Consider the following 14,636-nt stretch of genomic DNA (forward strand, 5'->3'; position numbering starts at 1 on the left):
TTATTAATTAAATATTAATCTATTAATAATAATTATTAATAAATCTTCTTCTTTTTATATTATAATTTTTAGATATTTATTAATCTTAAATTTATATAATTATATACTTATGTATATAATTTTAGCCTTATATTAATATTTTATATTACATGTGTCTTTATTTTGTTTTATTGAAAAAAAAAAAAAAAAACGATTCAGTTAAAGATTAGAATTGGAAATTGAAAAATCGATTTTATTATCAAAGAATTTATCTTTGAAATATCTTTCATTAGTATATTTGGTCACCCTGTATAATACATAATATATCTCATCAACTTTTCTGCGAGAGTACAAAGATTTGCATTCCTCGCACGCGTCTAGAGCTAAACGGAACTGTTCGATTTTCTAGTTTTGATTTATCGATCGTGACGATGAAGAAATCGAACAGCCACGTGTAGCTATAAACGCGTCGAAATAATCTATATATCTTTTTTCGCGCGGCCCTCGACCTCGACCGCTTTGAGTATTATTGCATCGCATTGTTTAAAAGAAGGAAAAGAAAGTATAAGAAAGTAGAGAATTTCTATACATTTACATTCTCGTTACCATGGTAACCTCGGGATTCGGATTCGTATCCTTATAACAGGCTCAGAGACAGCCGCCACGATTTATTCCTATGATTAGCTTTACGTACGTACATACATGCTAGGCAAAGTATATAGGTTGAGAAGAAAATAATATTAAAGAATTTAAGAACGCGTCTCTCTCTCTCGAACGCGTTTGGAAAGATCTTGTGGTTCTCGAGTATTGAGGATCCGAAGATCCGAGGACTTGGATGAGTATTTTTTTCTTACGTGGTGCGATCGACGAAGCGATCATCTCGACACATCGTCAGGAAATAAATAATACCGCAATTTCACGCTTAAATTAAATAGCAATTTTTTTTCTTTTATACAGCAAAAGATTTTTCTCACGTCTGAATAATATTAGGCGATCATTAATCTTATAATCAAATTTATTAATTAATTTTAATATAAAAAGAATTATATGGAATTTCAAGAATAATTTTTCCTAATTGTTATTATTTGTGGAAATCTATTCTTATTTGCGCAATAGTCAAATTGTTTTACGAGACAGAGAAATTTTCTTTCGTATTTTAATAATTCAGAGATTTTTATTTTCCTTTTTGAAGCGATATATTTTAATTTTCAAAGTGGGAGGGTTGCTACGTACGATTCGCGATTTTTTCTAATCCGATAACTCGTTTTCCTCTGCGTTTACGACACGCGATTCGTTCATGGCGACCTTTGCGTTGCTCTTTTCGCGCAATCTTCCATCTATGGAGATCATTGTTGTAAGACGGGGCCACACCTCTTCATCCTACCTTCAGAAGGTTAACAGGCTTGTACGCAATTCTTAAGGAATCATCTAGACTCTAGACTAACAGCACAAATTATTGTGTCTTCAAATTTCAGAGGCAAAAAATTTCAGACTTAAAATCTCATAAATCCCATATCTTTTTTAACTAAAAGTAAAATAATTGGAATATATAAAAATTATATATATATATATAATTATATTTCAAATTATAAATATTTTTCTCTAATATTTTATTATATTTTTCTAATTAGAAAAGATATAATAGAACATTATATCTTTTTAATATTATTTTTTTAAAAATATTCTCTTTTAATCTTCTTAATATAATTTTTAACATCTATTATTTATATATTAAAAATTATATTGAAAAGATTATAAGAAAAAATTAAGAAAATTATTAATATTAAAAAGATATAATATATTAAATAAAGATAGATAAAGATTCTATTATATACTATTTTTTAATTAAAAAAATATAATAGAATATTAGAATATGTGGAAAAAATAATTATATATATAAAATTATTATTGCGAATATTCTATTTTTAATTGAGAAAGATATTGGAATTATTTTTAAATTTGAAAACTTTTTTTATGAGATCCTCCAATTTTCTCTAGTTTGAGAAATTTCAAGTTTTACAAATTTTTTTATTCGAAAATATTTTTCCTAAAATTCTTAGATTTGCAATTCAAATTTTTTTTTCATGAAAGAAGGAAGAATTAAAGAATAAGAATTATAAATGAGAGATAAGAATATATAATCTTTTAATCTTCTTTAACTCTTTCTCCTTTCACAAAAAAAATTGCAATTAAAATTTTTTTTATTGCAAATGCAGAAAGTATTCGCAAGAAATATTCGCGGAAAGATTCGTGAAACTTCTCGGCCCCGAGGAAACTCGAGGATCTCATTAACCCTTAAAGTCGACGCGCTGATTGAAAGTCGCATCCTCGCCGCGATCATCCGAAGACGCCGCTTTCCTTTCGCAATCGCGAGATCGGGGGGGATCGATCGCGCGGCCAATTCGCCGCGAGGCTGATTAGAAGCCGGGCGGATCGCAATCCGATTCGACGAGATTGGTGAAAGCCGCGACGGCGGTGACTTTAAACACCCCTTATAAGGTCGCTCCCATCATCGCGATCTTTAAGTACCCTAGACTCTGATGTGTGATGAGGTATACACCACTGCTGTAATAACGCCCTTATATCGAGGTGCCCTACAAACCGGACGAGTCGGCGGCCCCCTTTTCCGCTACGCCGTAGTGGATCAAATTTACTTTGTCCAGTAATTAAAAACAATGTATAGAATCGTAGAGTTAACTCTCGTTCCACGGAAAAGAAAGAGAAGTTTCTAAATTTTATACTCGGAAGAGTATGGAACACAAATTTAGTTCTTTCTATTTTTTTAAATTTATTTTGTGCAGCAATTGGAAAATAACATAGAGCGAAATTGTAAATTTATCAGCAATGAAGATAAACTGTATAATTTAGATTTATAATTTCTGGACGGAGAAAAAAATCTTACAATCTCTTCAACTTCTTTTATGGATTTTTCCTGCTTTTAATTAGAATAGTGAAGCACGAAAGAGGAGCAAGATATGATCGACACCGTAAAATTATAGATGTTTCAACTATATAATTACGATGATCAGCTAGTGCTGTCTGTTTTAATTAGAGTAACGTGCAAGCAAAAAGATAGATATGTTAATCTTTTGCAGTTTCTCCGCCTATTTTTTTTTTTTTTTTTTTTTTGATAAATTATAAGATAATAAATATAAAATATAAAATCTCAACTTCCATTCTTTTATGAGCATCGCGGCTAAAATGCGACTATTATGACGGCTAAAAAAAAATGAAAAATCTCGTTCGGTACTATTTTTCTCAATTAATAATTTAATCTAATTTTTTCGATTATAAAAATATGCCTGACGATGTTTTTTTCGAACTTAAGTTGTGTCGCTCGCGTCGTCGATTGAGTAATGGCCTTAGTGCAGTGGAAAAATAATCTCGATTGTGTTGCACATACGTGACTAATTATGCAAATTGAGGGACGAGGGAGACGATCGACTGCGAAATCATATACGAAACTTTCTAAATCATTCGAATTTTCCAGCAAACACGCTCGCAGATTTTTTCCCCTTCGAGAATCTTCAAAACGCTCTCAACTCTTATCCGGACAAATTTTATAAAACATTATTTTTCAGATAAAATCGAAGTCTCGCGAGTTTTATACTACTTCTAATTGTGTATGGAGAAATGCGAATATATAATATTTATCTTACAATATATGTATATATATAATATTTATTGTATGTCTGGGGGGAAAGATAAAAAAATGCGTAATTTAATTTTTAAAAGGTTTTTAAAATCATGCGGTCCGCTGATAAGAGTTGAACGCGTTGCACTTTTCGCTTAAATGTGCCTTTCGCTTTACTTAAGGCGAAGGCCGCGCAATTAATTATCCCCGATAACGAATCGCCGACAGATAAATTCATCCCTCGAGAAATTTATCGCCACCAGCGTCACGATGCGACGCAATGTTATGCATACGCGCATGCATGTTTGATGGGCATGCACGTAACGCAATATCGACGCAACGTGTAATTATGTACCAGGCTGGCGAATCTCGCGATAGCCCGAAGGGGCCCCGGAAACTTTGACCTCCGCGGTCGTTATTACGGGGTCGCGGGGTCCCGGAAAATGTAGCACGCGTATACAAGGTGTGCGAAAATTTGCGCGTCTCTCTCTTCGTCCCGATTTTATCGCATTCGCGAATGGAGCGGGTTGCACTGTGTAATTTTGAGCGCAGCTTTTGCGATCGTAGCCGAAAGAATCGCGTCGAAAAAATTATTAATTAAATATAATCGCTAATTGCTTTTTAAGGAGCTTCAACAGTAATTCGGTAATTACGGCAGTATATAATATATAATTATTAACACACAAGGGCAGTTTTCTTATGAATAAATGTGAATATTAACTCTTCATGGCTTTTTTTCAAGAAGCTTTAATGTGACTTAGCAGTGATTAATTTTTCATTTTGTGTAAGTTTCTTTATTAATTATCGATTTTATTAATATTTAATGGATACTAAAATAATTTAATTATCAGTTTCATTAATGTATCAATAGTGATATTAATTCTAATTTTTTATATTTATTTTGATTTGTATTATTATATATAATTATTATTAATAAGTTTTGTTATGATTGGATCAATATATTTTTTTCCACATAGAAATTCGGCTACGAAGAGTTGATATACGCAAGTTGGATATACTTAACAAAAAACTATATGATTTATATTAATCTTAAATCTCTTCTGAGGGGATTAAAAGTAAAAATAAAAAATTTCAAGTTATCTCAAATAAACGTATTCATTAAAACAATGAATTCTAGCATCAATATTCTTATCAGTAAACATCGATTTAAAAAATTATATTATAATAATTACATCAACAATGTAACTTTGTTATATCATTCTCTCTAACATTATTAGTATTTCTTTCATCAGTAAAAAAAAATCCTTTCATGAAAAAATCCTTTCTTATTTGCAAACAAAGTCAGGCAAGAGATGTCTAAAAATATAAGCGATTCTTGCGGCCTGATATGTACTTTTATTCTGCGATAGCCTTCGATAAAGTATTCGTAATGATCGAAAATAGTCTACCCGGTTGATCCTTGTATTTTAGCTGCGCTTATACGCGAGAGAAGAGAGAAAGAGAGAGATTTAAAAAAAAAGTAGCAATGTATGAGAGAAAACAGCATCCCGTTACGTTTCGCTTCGTTCTAAACTGCTCGTTCTGTACGTACCTAAATCACAGCTCATGCTACTAATTACTTATTAAAGGGTATTCCTCTCGATACTCTGCACTTATCCTGCTCTAAGTTACTACCTAAATCTATTCTCTGTATACAGGGAACGTTCCAAGACCGTCGGAGATCCCTTTCGCAGATTCTTTGGTCGATTTGAAATATTTCGATTAAATTTAATCGAAGTAATTTTTAATTTGTAAATTGACTATAAAGATATAAAGTATTCAAAATTAGAAAAATTACGATAAACGATTATTTTTTATATTTCCATAATAAGAAATTTATTAATAAGAATTTAATAATAATATTTAAATAATATGAAAAGATTATTTCATCGACCATAAAAATACTTCGATTAAGAGGACTCGACGGTTCTGGAACACCTTGTATAATTATGTGTGTATATATAATATATATATATATAAAATATTTATTTTATAAAACATCTTTAACGTCAAATATCTCGTGGCTATTAAATATAATTAATATCGTCAATTAGCCTATAAACATTCGTCGCTCTCTGTCGTCGTCATCATCATCACCGTCGCCTGTCATTGTCTTCATTGTCATCATTGTCATTAAAGGTAATTGGATGATCGTAGGAACAACAATTTCACGGATGTCATGTTAATTTAAGGGAGTGCGATTGCCTCTCTTTTCTATAATTAATTAATAATTAATATAAAAACTCGGCGGCGATCCGCCGTTAGGATAGATAATCTCGCAAACATAAATCGGGGTCTTATATTAATCTTTTATAATTAATAATTCTACGGTGTGTGTCGCGCGCGGTTTCGCCAAACTTTGCGAAACTCGATCGGCTTGGATGTCGTGGAAAATGATTGCCATTGTTCACTTTAATTTGTTTCGATTCTCTCAATGATGATGATTTGTACTTGATTCGACTTGAAGCTACAATCGAATTTCAATTTAATTTAATTTAATTTGAATTTAAGTTAATTCAGTTTATCTAGCTCTCTCAAGTAACCGAATAAAATTAATCGAGTCGATGTAAGAAATGATTCCGACAATTGGATTATTAAATTAAATTAATTGAATTTAATTACGTTAATTTGTGAATAACAATTCAAGCAAGCAAACTTAACGAAGTCAAGTTTAATTCAAATTAAATTGAGACCGTCGAATCAAGCAAATTCTTCTCTCGAGGAAATTATTTTCCAAGATCACGTGAGTTAGCTTTCGAACATCCGATACACACACACACACACACACACACGTAATGCGTTCATTTAATTGCTCGTCATGGTTCGCTCTTTCTCGCAAGCTCGGCTCGGCGTGTTTCCATCGTGGAAATTATATTCGTGCAAAGAGAGAAAAAAAATGAGGAAGGCGAGAGAAGAGAAAGCAGAAAACCAGCCGCGGGGCTGCTATCTCTTTTCCGAAACGGAAGAAAAAAAAAACACGGACGGATGTGCGCCGGCGCGTCATTAAACTCCTGCGTTCGCGAAACTAACTGGGGGGGCTGCAGGCGGTCCCCGTGGGGTCCACGGCGACCTGGGTCCTGTTGGCAATAGCGGGGGACACGGAGGGGGGAGTGGCGTTGGTCTCCGCCGTCGGGCTGGCGTTACCGTTGTTCCCGGCGGCGGCGGCGCCGCTCCCGGAAGTGGTCTGCTGGATACCGGCTGTCTTCTGGGTCACGTGGGTCTGATAGTGCTTGGCCAGGTGGGCCTTCTGGCGAAAGCTCTTGCCGCAGAGCGAGCAGGCGAATGGCTTCTCGCCCGTGTGCGTCCGGATGTGCACGTTCACGCTGTACTTGTCCTTGAAACCCTTGCTGCAGATGCTGCAGTAGTGCAGGGAACGTTCCTTGCGCTGCACGCTCCCGGGCGAGCCGCCGGAACCGCCCGACTGTTGCTGATTCGCGTTGCTTCCGGTGTCCGAGCCGGCGCCGCCATTGCTGGCGCCGTTGGTATTGTTGCGATTGCCTCGTCTGACGTATTTCTTGGGCGGTTTGGTGCCGACACTCACCCGGGCGGAAGTCAGCTGCAGCTGACCCGGTTGCTGCTGCTGCTGCTGCTGTTGTTGCTGCTGCTGGTCCACGTCGGTACGTTGAGCGGGTTGTTGCTGTAGAACGTCTTGCTGAGCTGCTGTGACCACCGTCACGGTGCTCACCTGGCCGAGATCGGCCGGTAACGTGATGGTACCCAGACTTCCGCTCGTTGGGTCCAACGTGTACATCACCGTGGTGGTCGCCGACACGTTGCAGACCGGTTCGAGGTTGCAGAACGACTCCACCACTTCGTTAGCGATGCTCTTCAGCTTCTCGTAGTCACCCGGTCGGTAGGTAGTCTGGTCCAGTTGCGAGAGTAACAGGTCCTCGTCGGTGCACGTCTGCATAGAGTCCTCCTGCTGCTGTTGCTGTTGCTGCTGCTGCTGTTGATCGGGCACCATGAGAGCCGCGTTCGCCGAGACCGGCATCGATATGGCGGACGCTTGCGAGGAGGGCGACGAGGAGGAGACCGATTGGGACGGTCCGGTGTACAGTTTGCCCTGAAGGGCGCTTCTCAGAAGACTCTCGGCGGAATCTCCGGCTCCCACCGCGACCGCGGCGGCGGCCGCGGCCGCAACTTCCTGCAAATTCTGATCCGACAGCTTCCAGTCGTTGTTGTTGTCGCCGGAACAGTTGGCCGAGGACGCGCGCGCGCACAGTTCCTTGCTCTCGACGAAGCCGCTGTCGTCGGTGGCGTATTGCGACGAGGATACGGTGAAGGCACGGCCGTCCGGCCCGTGAAACCTGTCGTTGACACTCCTGGACACGTCGCCGCCGGTCTGCTGCTCGTGGTCCTGCTCGCCCGAAGACGGTTCCATGCTCAGAATTGCGTCCAGGTCCAAATTAGGTCGCAGCGTCCAGGAGTCGCCGGACGCCGGCGCCGGACTCTTGCAACAATCCAACGCGTCCATCGAATTTGCCTCGTTGTTCAGCACCGTCAGCGTGTAGATAGCACCGTCCGTGTTCTGTCGGTCGTTGGAGGTGCAGCCTGAACGGCCCGTACCTATAGTTTGGTGATGATCGGTGGGACCTCCGGTCGCCGAGTGAATGACGCTGTCGTTGGTGTGCGCGGTCGAGGACCAGCAGTACTTGTTGAGGTCCTCCAGCAGGATGTTGCACGTTTGTTCCTTACCGTCGTCCTCCTGACCCCAGTAGTCGCACTCGGACTGATCCATGGCGGTTGTTTCGCCCCCAGTCGGCTGAACCCCGCCGTGTTGCGTGCGCACATGATGATGCGCGTGATGATGATGCTGATGATGATGGCTGAGCGAGCCGGTGATGGTCGAGACGGGCGGGAGCGCCGTCAGGGTGTTGTTGTTGGTTTCCTTGATGAAGGGCGAGCCCACGTGCGTGCCCTCGTGATCCTCGTGGGTCTGCTGAAGGTAGCCGCCCATGGCGCGGCAGTTTCCGGTGCCGCGGTGCAGGAAGCTCTCCTCGTCGGAGACGACGCCGTCGGCCGAGGCGCAGTGGGGTGGCGGCGACACCACGAAATCGAAGAAGTCCGTCTTGGGCAGGTCCTCGCCGCCTCCTCCCGGAAAAGCCTCCGTCAGGTCCATGACGGTCGCTCGTTGTACTCAGTTAGTCGTCGCCCCCGTTTCTCACTCCGAGATTGACAGTCGAGATTGTTCGCCGAAGTGCGCTGAACGATGACGACGTCGATCTGCGCTGGATATTCTCGTCAAACGCAGCGCCCTCGACTCCGCTCCATTCGCCACCGCATCCTCGGATTCCGCAGGTTACCTAGAAGAGAGGAAGGGAGATGAGATTAGATGAGATTTTAATGCGATTTTAATGTAGGTTTCAGCTACTCCGATCTTCGCGGTCCACATAAAGGGTTAGGATATGAATTTTAAAGTAGAAATATGTTTCTCGATTCAGGGGTTTTTGGATCTTCATTAAAATGCTGGCACGAAAAATCAGTTTTTGGATTATATGTTATAATTAAGCGCTAATTTATTGCTCATTTTATCGCTCTAATCTCCAATTATTTCTATCAATTAACAGAAAATAATATTTATAAAACTAACTAATACTCCTACTTGTAGGAAACATTTAAAGCGAATTATAAATAAAAGATGAGAATATATTATTATTAAAATTATATATATATATTATTAAAATAATCAAAAATAAGCTAATAATATTACATTTCGAAACTAGAATATTTGATATCAAATTCTTTTCCGAATTAATTGCTGACGAAATGTTCTAGTTCCGAAATTTAATATCGTTAACTTTTTGATCATTTTTAATGTTATATAATTTGATATCAAACTATTTTCCGAATTAATTATTAATGAAATATTCTAGTTCCGAAATTTATCGCTGGCGAAATAAACTTGAAAACTAATCGAAAACATTCAACACTCATATCTCTATAAAAATAAAATTTAAGTAATTTAAAATATTTTAAATTTGATATACATTTATAATATGTCGAATATTATATCTATACTAATATGTAAAGAGGTAAAGTTTGTTTGTTCTACTGTTCGGGGTAATCTAAGAAACTACTGAACCGATTTGAACAAATCTTTCACTAGTAGATAGCTTATTGTTAGATCCTCCTAAATAACATAGGCTATAGAATTCGGCGCGTCTAATAATAATTTTTTGAAATAGTTAATTATAATTAATTATAATTAATTTGAACGCTGTTATAATTTAAATTTTATATTTGTATGTTACAGGCAACGTGAAATTCGGGAGTGCCGTTAAAAGTATCGCGTACAAGTGCGGGAGTGTCGTTAAAAGTATCGCGCGTGTTAATCAACTTTGACGATCCTAACAACCTGAGAGGAGGAGGAGGCCTGGGAGAGGCATCGGGCACCAGCAGAGCAACCCCCTGAGGTGAGTATCGTTATTTATATATTAATTATTATAAATCACATTAATTCAATTCATTTATTTGAACAATTTCAACCAGAGAAACATAGAGATATATTATATACATTTTTAAGAGATATTATATAAATATTTATATAAATTCTGCAAAAGTTTTCTACTTAACAAATTTTTTTTTTAATTTATAAAATTATTTTATTATATATTTATATATAATTTATTATTATTATGCACCATATGAAGTTTGGCGCATTCAAAAATAATTTTTTGAAATAGTAATTAATTGAACATTGCTATAATATAGATTTTATATTTTTATGTTACAGAGACAACGTAGCTGGAACATCAACTACTTCGCTGTTGTGCATCGGTGTCGGTGAGTGAGATAAACTTTTATTTAATTTAGAGGTAACGGATTTATAGATCGTAGTTATAGATTGTAGATTGTAGATTGTAGATTGTAGATTGTAGATTGTAGATAGATTCGTTGCCTTAAAATAAGATCTAGAATATTTTACATGAATTATATTACATATACAAAAGTTATAAAATGAATCATAAGCGCGTAGATAAACGACTAATTAATTTTACAAATAACAAATAATTATTATTGTGATTATAAATTGATCATCCCATGATTGCTTTCCCGGACCACCTTTTCCTTGCTTGTTTGTCCCTTGAAATCTCTTTCCTGGCACTTATTCGCGAAAACATGATTAATTACGATCGCGCTAATCGAAGTACAATGTTCGCGTGGCACTTTACATAGCACCATTGCACTTTACATAGTATCCATTGACGCATCGATTAATATTGAAGCTACCATCCGTGCTCGAACACAAAAATCGCGCAGCCAATTTACACAATGCTATCTAATATTGCTAATGAATAGTATATACACATGCGTATATTTTACGGCAACTTCAACTATCTCTCATTATAATACAAATGAATGTACGAGTTGAAATTGAAATGAATATTGATTGAAATGAATAAATTAAAATAAATAGACAAGTTAAAATTAGAAATAGAAAATCGACGATGATTAAAAATACAAGATCTTTGCCGATTCGCATGATTTATTTCGATCGAATGAATCATCTAAATAAAACGTCTTTTAAGGATCATTCATATATTATACAAATATCGAATTTATGATATACGCCATTAATAAATATTAAAATACGGGAATATATCAATCCAGCGAGATTTGTTAATTAAAATTCGAAAATGACATCGATAATTTTGCTCTGATACGATGAAACATTACGCGAGTTAATTGTCATAATTGCGAAAATTAATTACACACACATTTGCGTTGGTTGACAATCTTCAATTATTTATAAGAAATTATTCCTTTTTAGCATCTCTTACAAGACTCGTAAACTCAAAAATTCCAATTTTGATAAAACTTTATATATACATATAGGAAAGATGATATAAATAGATGAATTTAGAAATTCTTAGTTGCGGTCCAGAAATTTTAAGAAAAAAAAAATCATATTTAGAGCGGCTTTTTGGTTTTCTCGATACATATCGAAAAATATTCGAGATATCAAAAAATGTTTTACACAAAAATTTCATGGTAAGACTACTTCTATTTAACATCACATTAATAATATTAAAAAAAAATAATTAAAAAATAATTTTTTAATCTCTAAACATATTTTTTTCAAAATTTTATTAATGTAGTTAAATAGAGATATTCATGAAACTTTTGTATAAAACATTTTTTGATATCTCGAAATACTTTTTGAGAAAAGCAAAAAGCCGCTCTACATATGAAGGGCGGCTTAAAATCGTTTTTCGGCTAAAAATTTCTAAATTCATTTACATATTTATCTTTTCTACATGTGTGTAAAATTCCTCGAATCAGAATTTTCGGATTTGCGAGGTTTCCTACTTAGTTATTTGACATGACTGTACATTCCGCGAGCACGACAATAGAACGTGTACGTAAACAAAACATAGCAAGTCGAACGAAGGATACACATTGAATAGAAATATGCGAGAAATTCGGCGCCATATAGCGTGTTATTATCACATTCAGTGACTTTATTTATCAGTCGCGCAGCGAATCTCGAGCGAGAAGGCGTTGTGAGAAGCTCCATGTATTATCGCATAATTTCTCGTAATATAATCACGACGTAAGTACCGAAAGTAGTTATCAAACGCGTTATCGTTTCTTACGATTGGCTATTCAAATCGCACAATCAATTAATTTTCGCGATTATCGCGTCTCAATTAGCCATTAATTGAACGCGCAGTATTAGAGTAAAAGTTTTGCTGATGTCATACTCGAAGTTCTCTGTCATTAATAAGACATCCCGGATACGAAATAGATTGAGCGTGATTGCGACGCGTTTAATTAACAAGTATAGTTGTTACCGAGCTCGTATTGTAAGCATTGTGAATTGCATTTTTCCGGAATATAAAATAAAGCCCGCGTCGCGTGCAATTAACATCAAGAGTGATATGTAAAGTATCGCGATCATCTGATGAGTGGTGCGCGATTATAATTAATCATGAATTCCTTCGTAACTGTTGTGTGAATGTTATGCTATAAGAACTGAAGGAGCGATAAAGGACAAACAATGAAAAAAAAAAAGACCCGTGAAGGTATCAAGCGATAGCGAAGCAGCTACGGCGTGAGTAATTTATAATTTTGTCAATTATACATATAACTCTTTAATAAAAATACTTGTTTGCTTATTTGTATAGTGATGATTCATTTTATAACATAGTAATAGGTATAACACAAGTATTCTATATCTTATTTTGAAATATTTTAAATATTTAATAAAATATACTTTTATAATTAATAAAATTATATATTAATACGTAAGTTATAACATTTAAATATTTTGTTTAAAACTTATAATTCTTTAAATTATTCATGGAAACTATTATGAATTGAATTTTTATTTATCATACTTTTTATACAAGTTTATATGTAAAATCAATTTTCTCGAAAATCTTTATAATTTCTTTCAATATTTGAATAATTGTTTAAAGAAATAAATTAAAATTTCATCATACGCGTGATAATTATTTTTTGAAATACTAATTACTTTAAATGTTTTTTTATTTATATTTTACAAATCAATGTTATAATCTACAACGTATTGAGTTAAATTATTTTATTTTAATCTTGAGGTAAGTTTAAAAAGATAATCAAAAACTTATTTTGCGAAAATAAAATTCAGAGTAATATTTTGAAAACAATTAATTTAGAATATTAAATTAAAATTGAATATTAAAATTGAATATTTATTTCAATATTAAAATGGAAAGAGTTAATTACGTGCAACATAGTTTATTTTTGAGTAATTATATGAATGTGGGAAAGTATTTTCGATTACTTTTTAAATTAATTTCGCGGACAATAGAAGCGAGATTAAAATAATAAATTAGTAATAATTAATATTTAATTATATATATATATATATATATATATCCATATATATATATATATATATATATCCAAAAGAGATTTTTTATGATTAGAATATTAACAGAATTTTTAATATACAGATTTAAATCAATTTTCATTTCTATATGAAGTTTTGCAAAAATGTGAGCAATCATATTATTATAAGCGATATTAATAATCATCTTGATACTGATATCGTATCATATCAATATAAAATCATATATCATTTATAATCATTTTTTGATATATCAAGGTTATCATTCATAATCGCAATGTCTTTAAATATTCTCTAACTTGAGAAATCGCGTCTCTTTACACAACGATTTCAATACTACAAGTCTAACAGGGTTTCCTGACCTTTTCCAATATAAAATGTCAACTATTTAAATCCCACAATATATTAACGGTATATTAATCACAATTTTCTTAAATGTTCTCCAACTTGAAATCTTTGCTTTTCAATAGTATCACTGTTCTCCATTGTTTTGAAATCTTAGCTCTTCGAATGTTTGATGATAGGGACTAAAAATTCATATCGCGATATCAATATTTCGCGAGACCGATTAACTCTTCTGTCAATGAAAGAGTATTCAGGTACTCGAAGTAATTTTAAATGTTAAAAATGTGTCGGAGAACTTTTCTCCGCTCGAAATAAAATAAGGGATATGTATTTAGAAACCTAAATCTAAAATATAATTGGAAAGAGTGTTCGATGCCCAGCAGATGCTATAAAAAAATAGTCGCAGTGCAATATGTCAAAAACACGCGGTTGGTACCCGGGTACCTATACATTGACGGAAAAGTGTGAAAAATTATGCATTGACAGAAGGGTTAAATGTTCTCCAATTTGAGAAATCGCATCTCTATGCGAAATAATCGAAAATACTTTCCCACATTCATATAATTACTCACAAATAAACTATGTTGCACGTAATTAACTCTTTCCATTTTAATATTCAAATAAATAATATTAATAATATAATACTATAAGTCCAACAAGATTTTCTGACCTTTTCCTATATAAAATTCCTATTTAAATCCCGCGATATATCAATGACATATTAATCGCAATGTTCTCCAACTTGAAATCTCCGCTTTGCTGTAACAATCAGTGTTCTCCAAAAAAATTGTCGCATTGCAATATGTCGAAAACACGGTTGGTACCCGGGTACCTATGCATTGG

General features: G+C 35.1%; 1 protein-coding gene across 1 annotated transcript in view; it reads right to left on the reverse strand.

Moving 5' to 3' along the window:
• Positions 1 to 2,113: 2,113 nt before the first annotated feature.
• LOC145945247 (uncharacterized) overlaps positions 2,114 to 14,636 on the reverse strand; it is a 55,288-nt gene continuing 42,765 nt past the window's right edge. The window contains exon 2 of the mRNA XM_083054126.1: positions 2,114 to 8,916. Within this exon, the coding sequence (XP_082910252.1) occupies positions 6,639 to 8,732 (2,094 nt within the window). The 5' untranslated portion in view covers positions 8,733 to 8,916 and the 3' untranslated portion in view covers positions 2,114 to 6,638. The remainder of the gene's footprint in view (positions 8,917 to 14,636) is intronic.

Source organism: Prenolepis imparis, unplaced genomic scaffold, assembly GCF_030444845.1.
Source record: "Prenolepis imparis isolate NDT839.2.m4 unplaced genomic scaffold, iyPreImpa1.0 SCAF_14, whole genome shotgun sequence".
Lineage (NCBI taxonomy): Eukaryota > Metazoa > Arthropoda > Insecta > Hymenoptera > Formicidae > Prenolepis > Prenolepis imparis.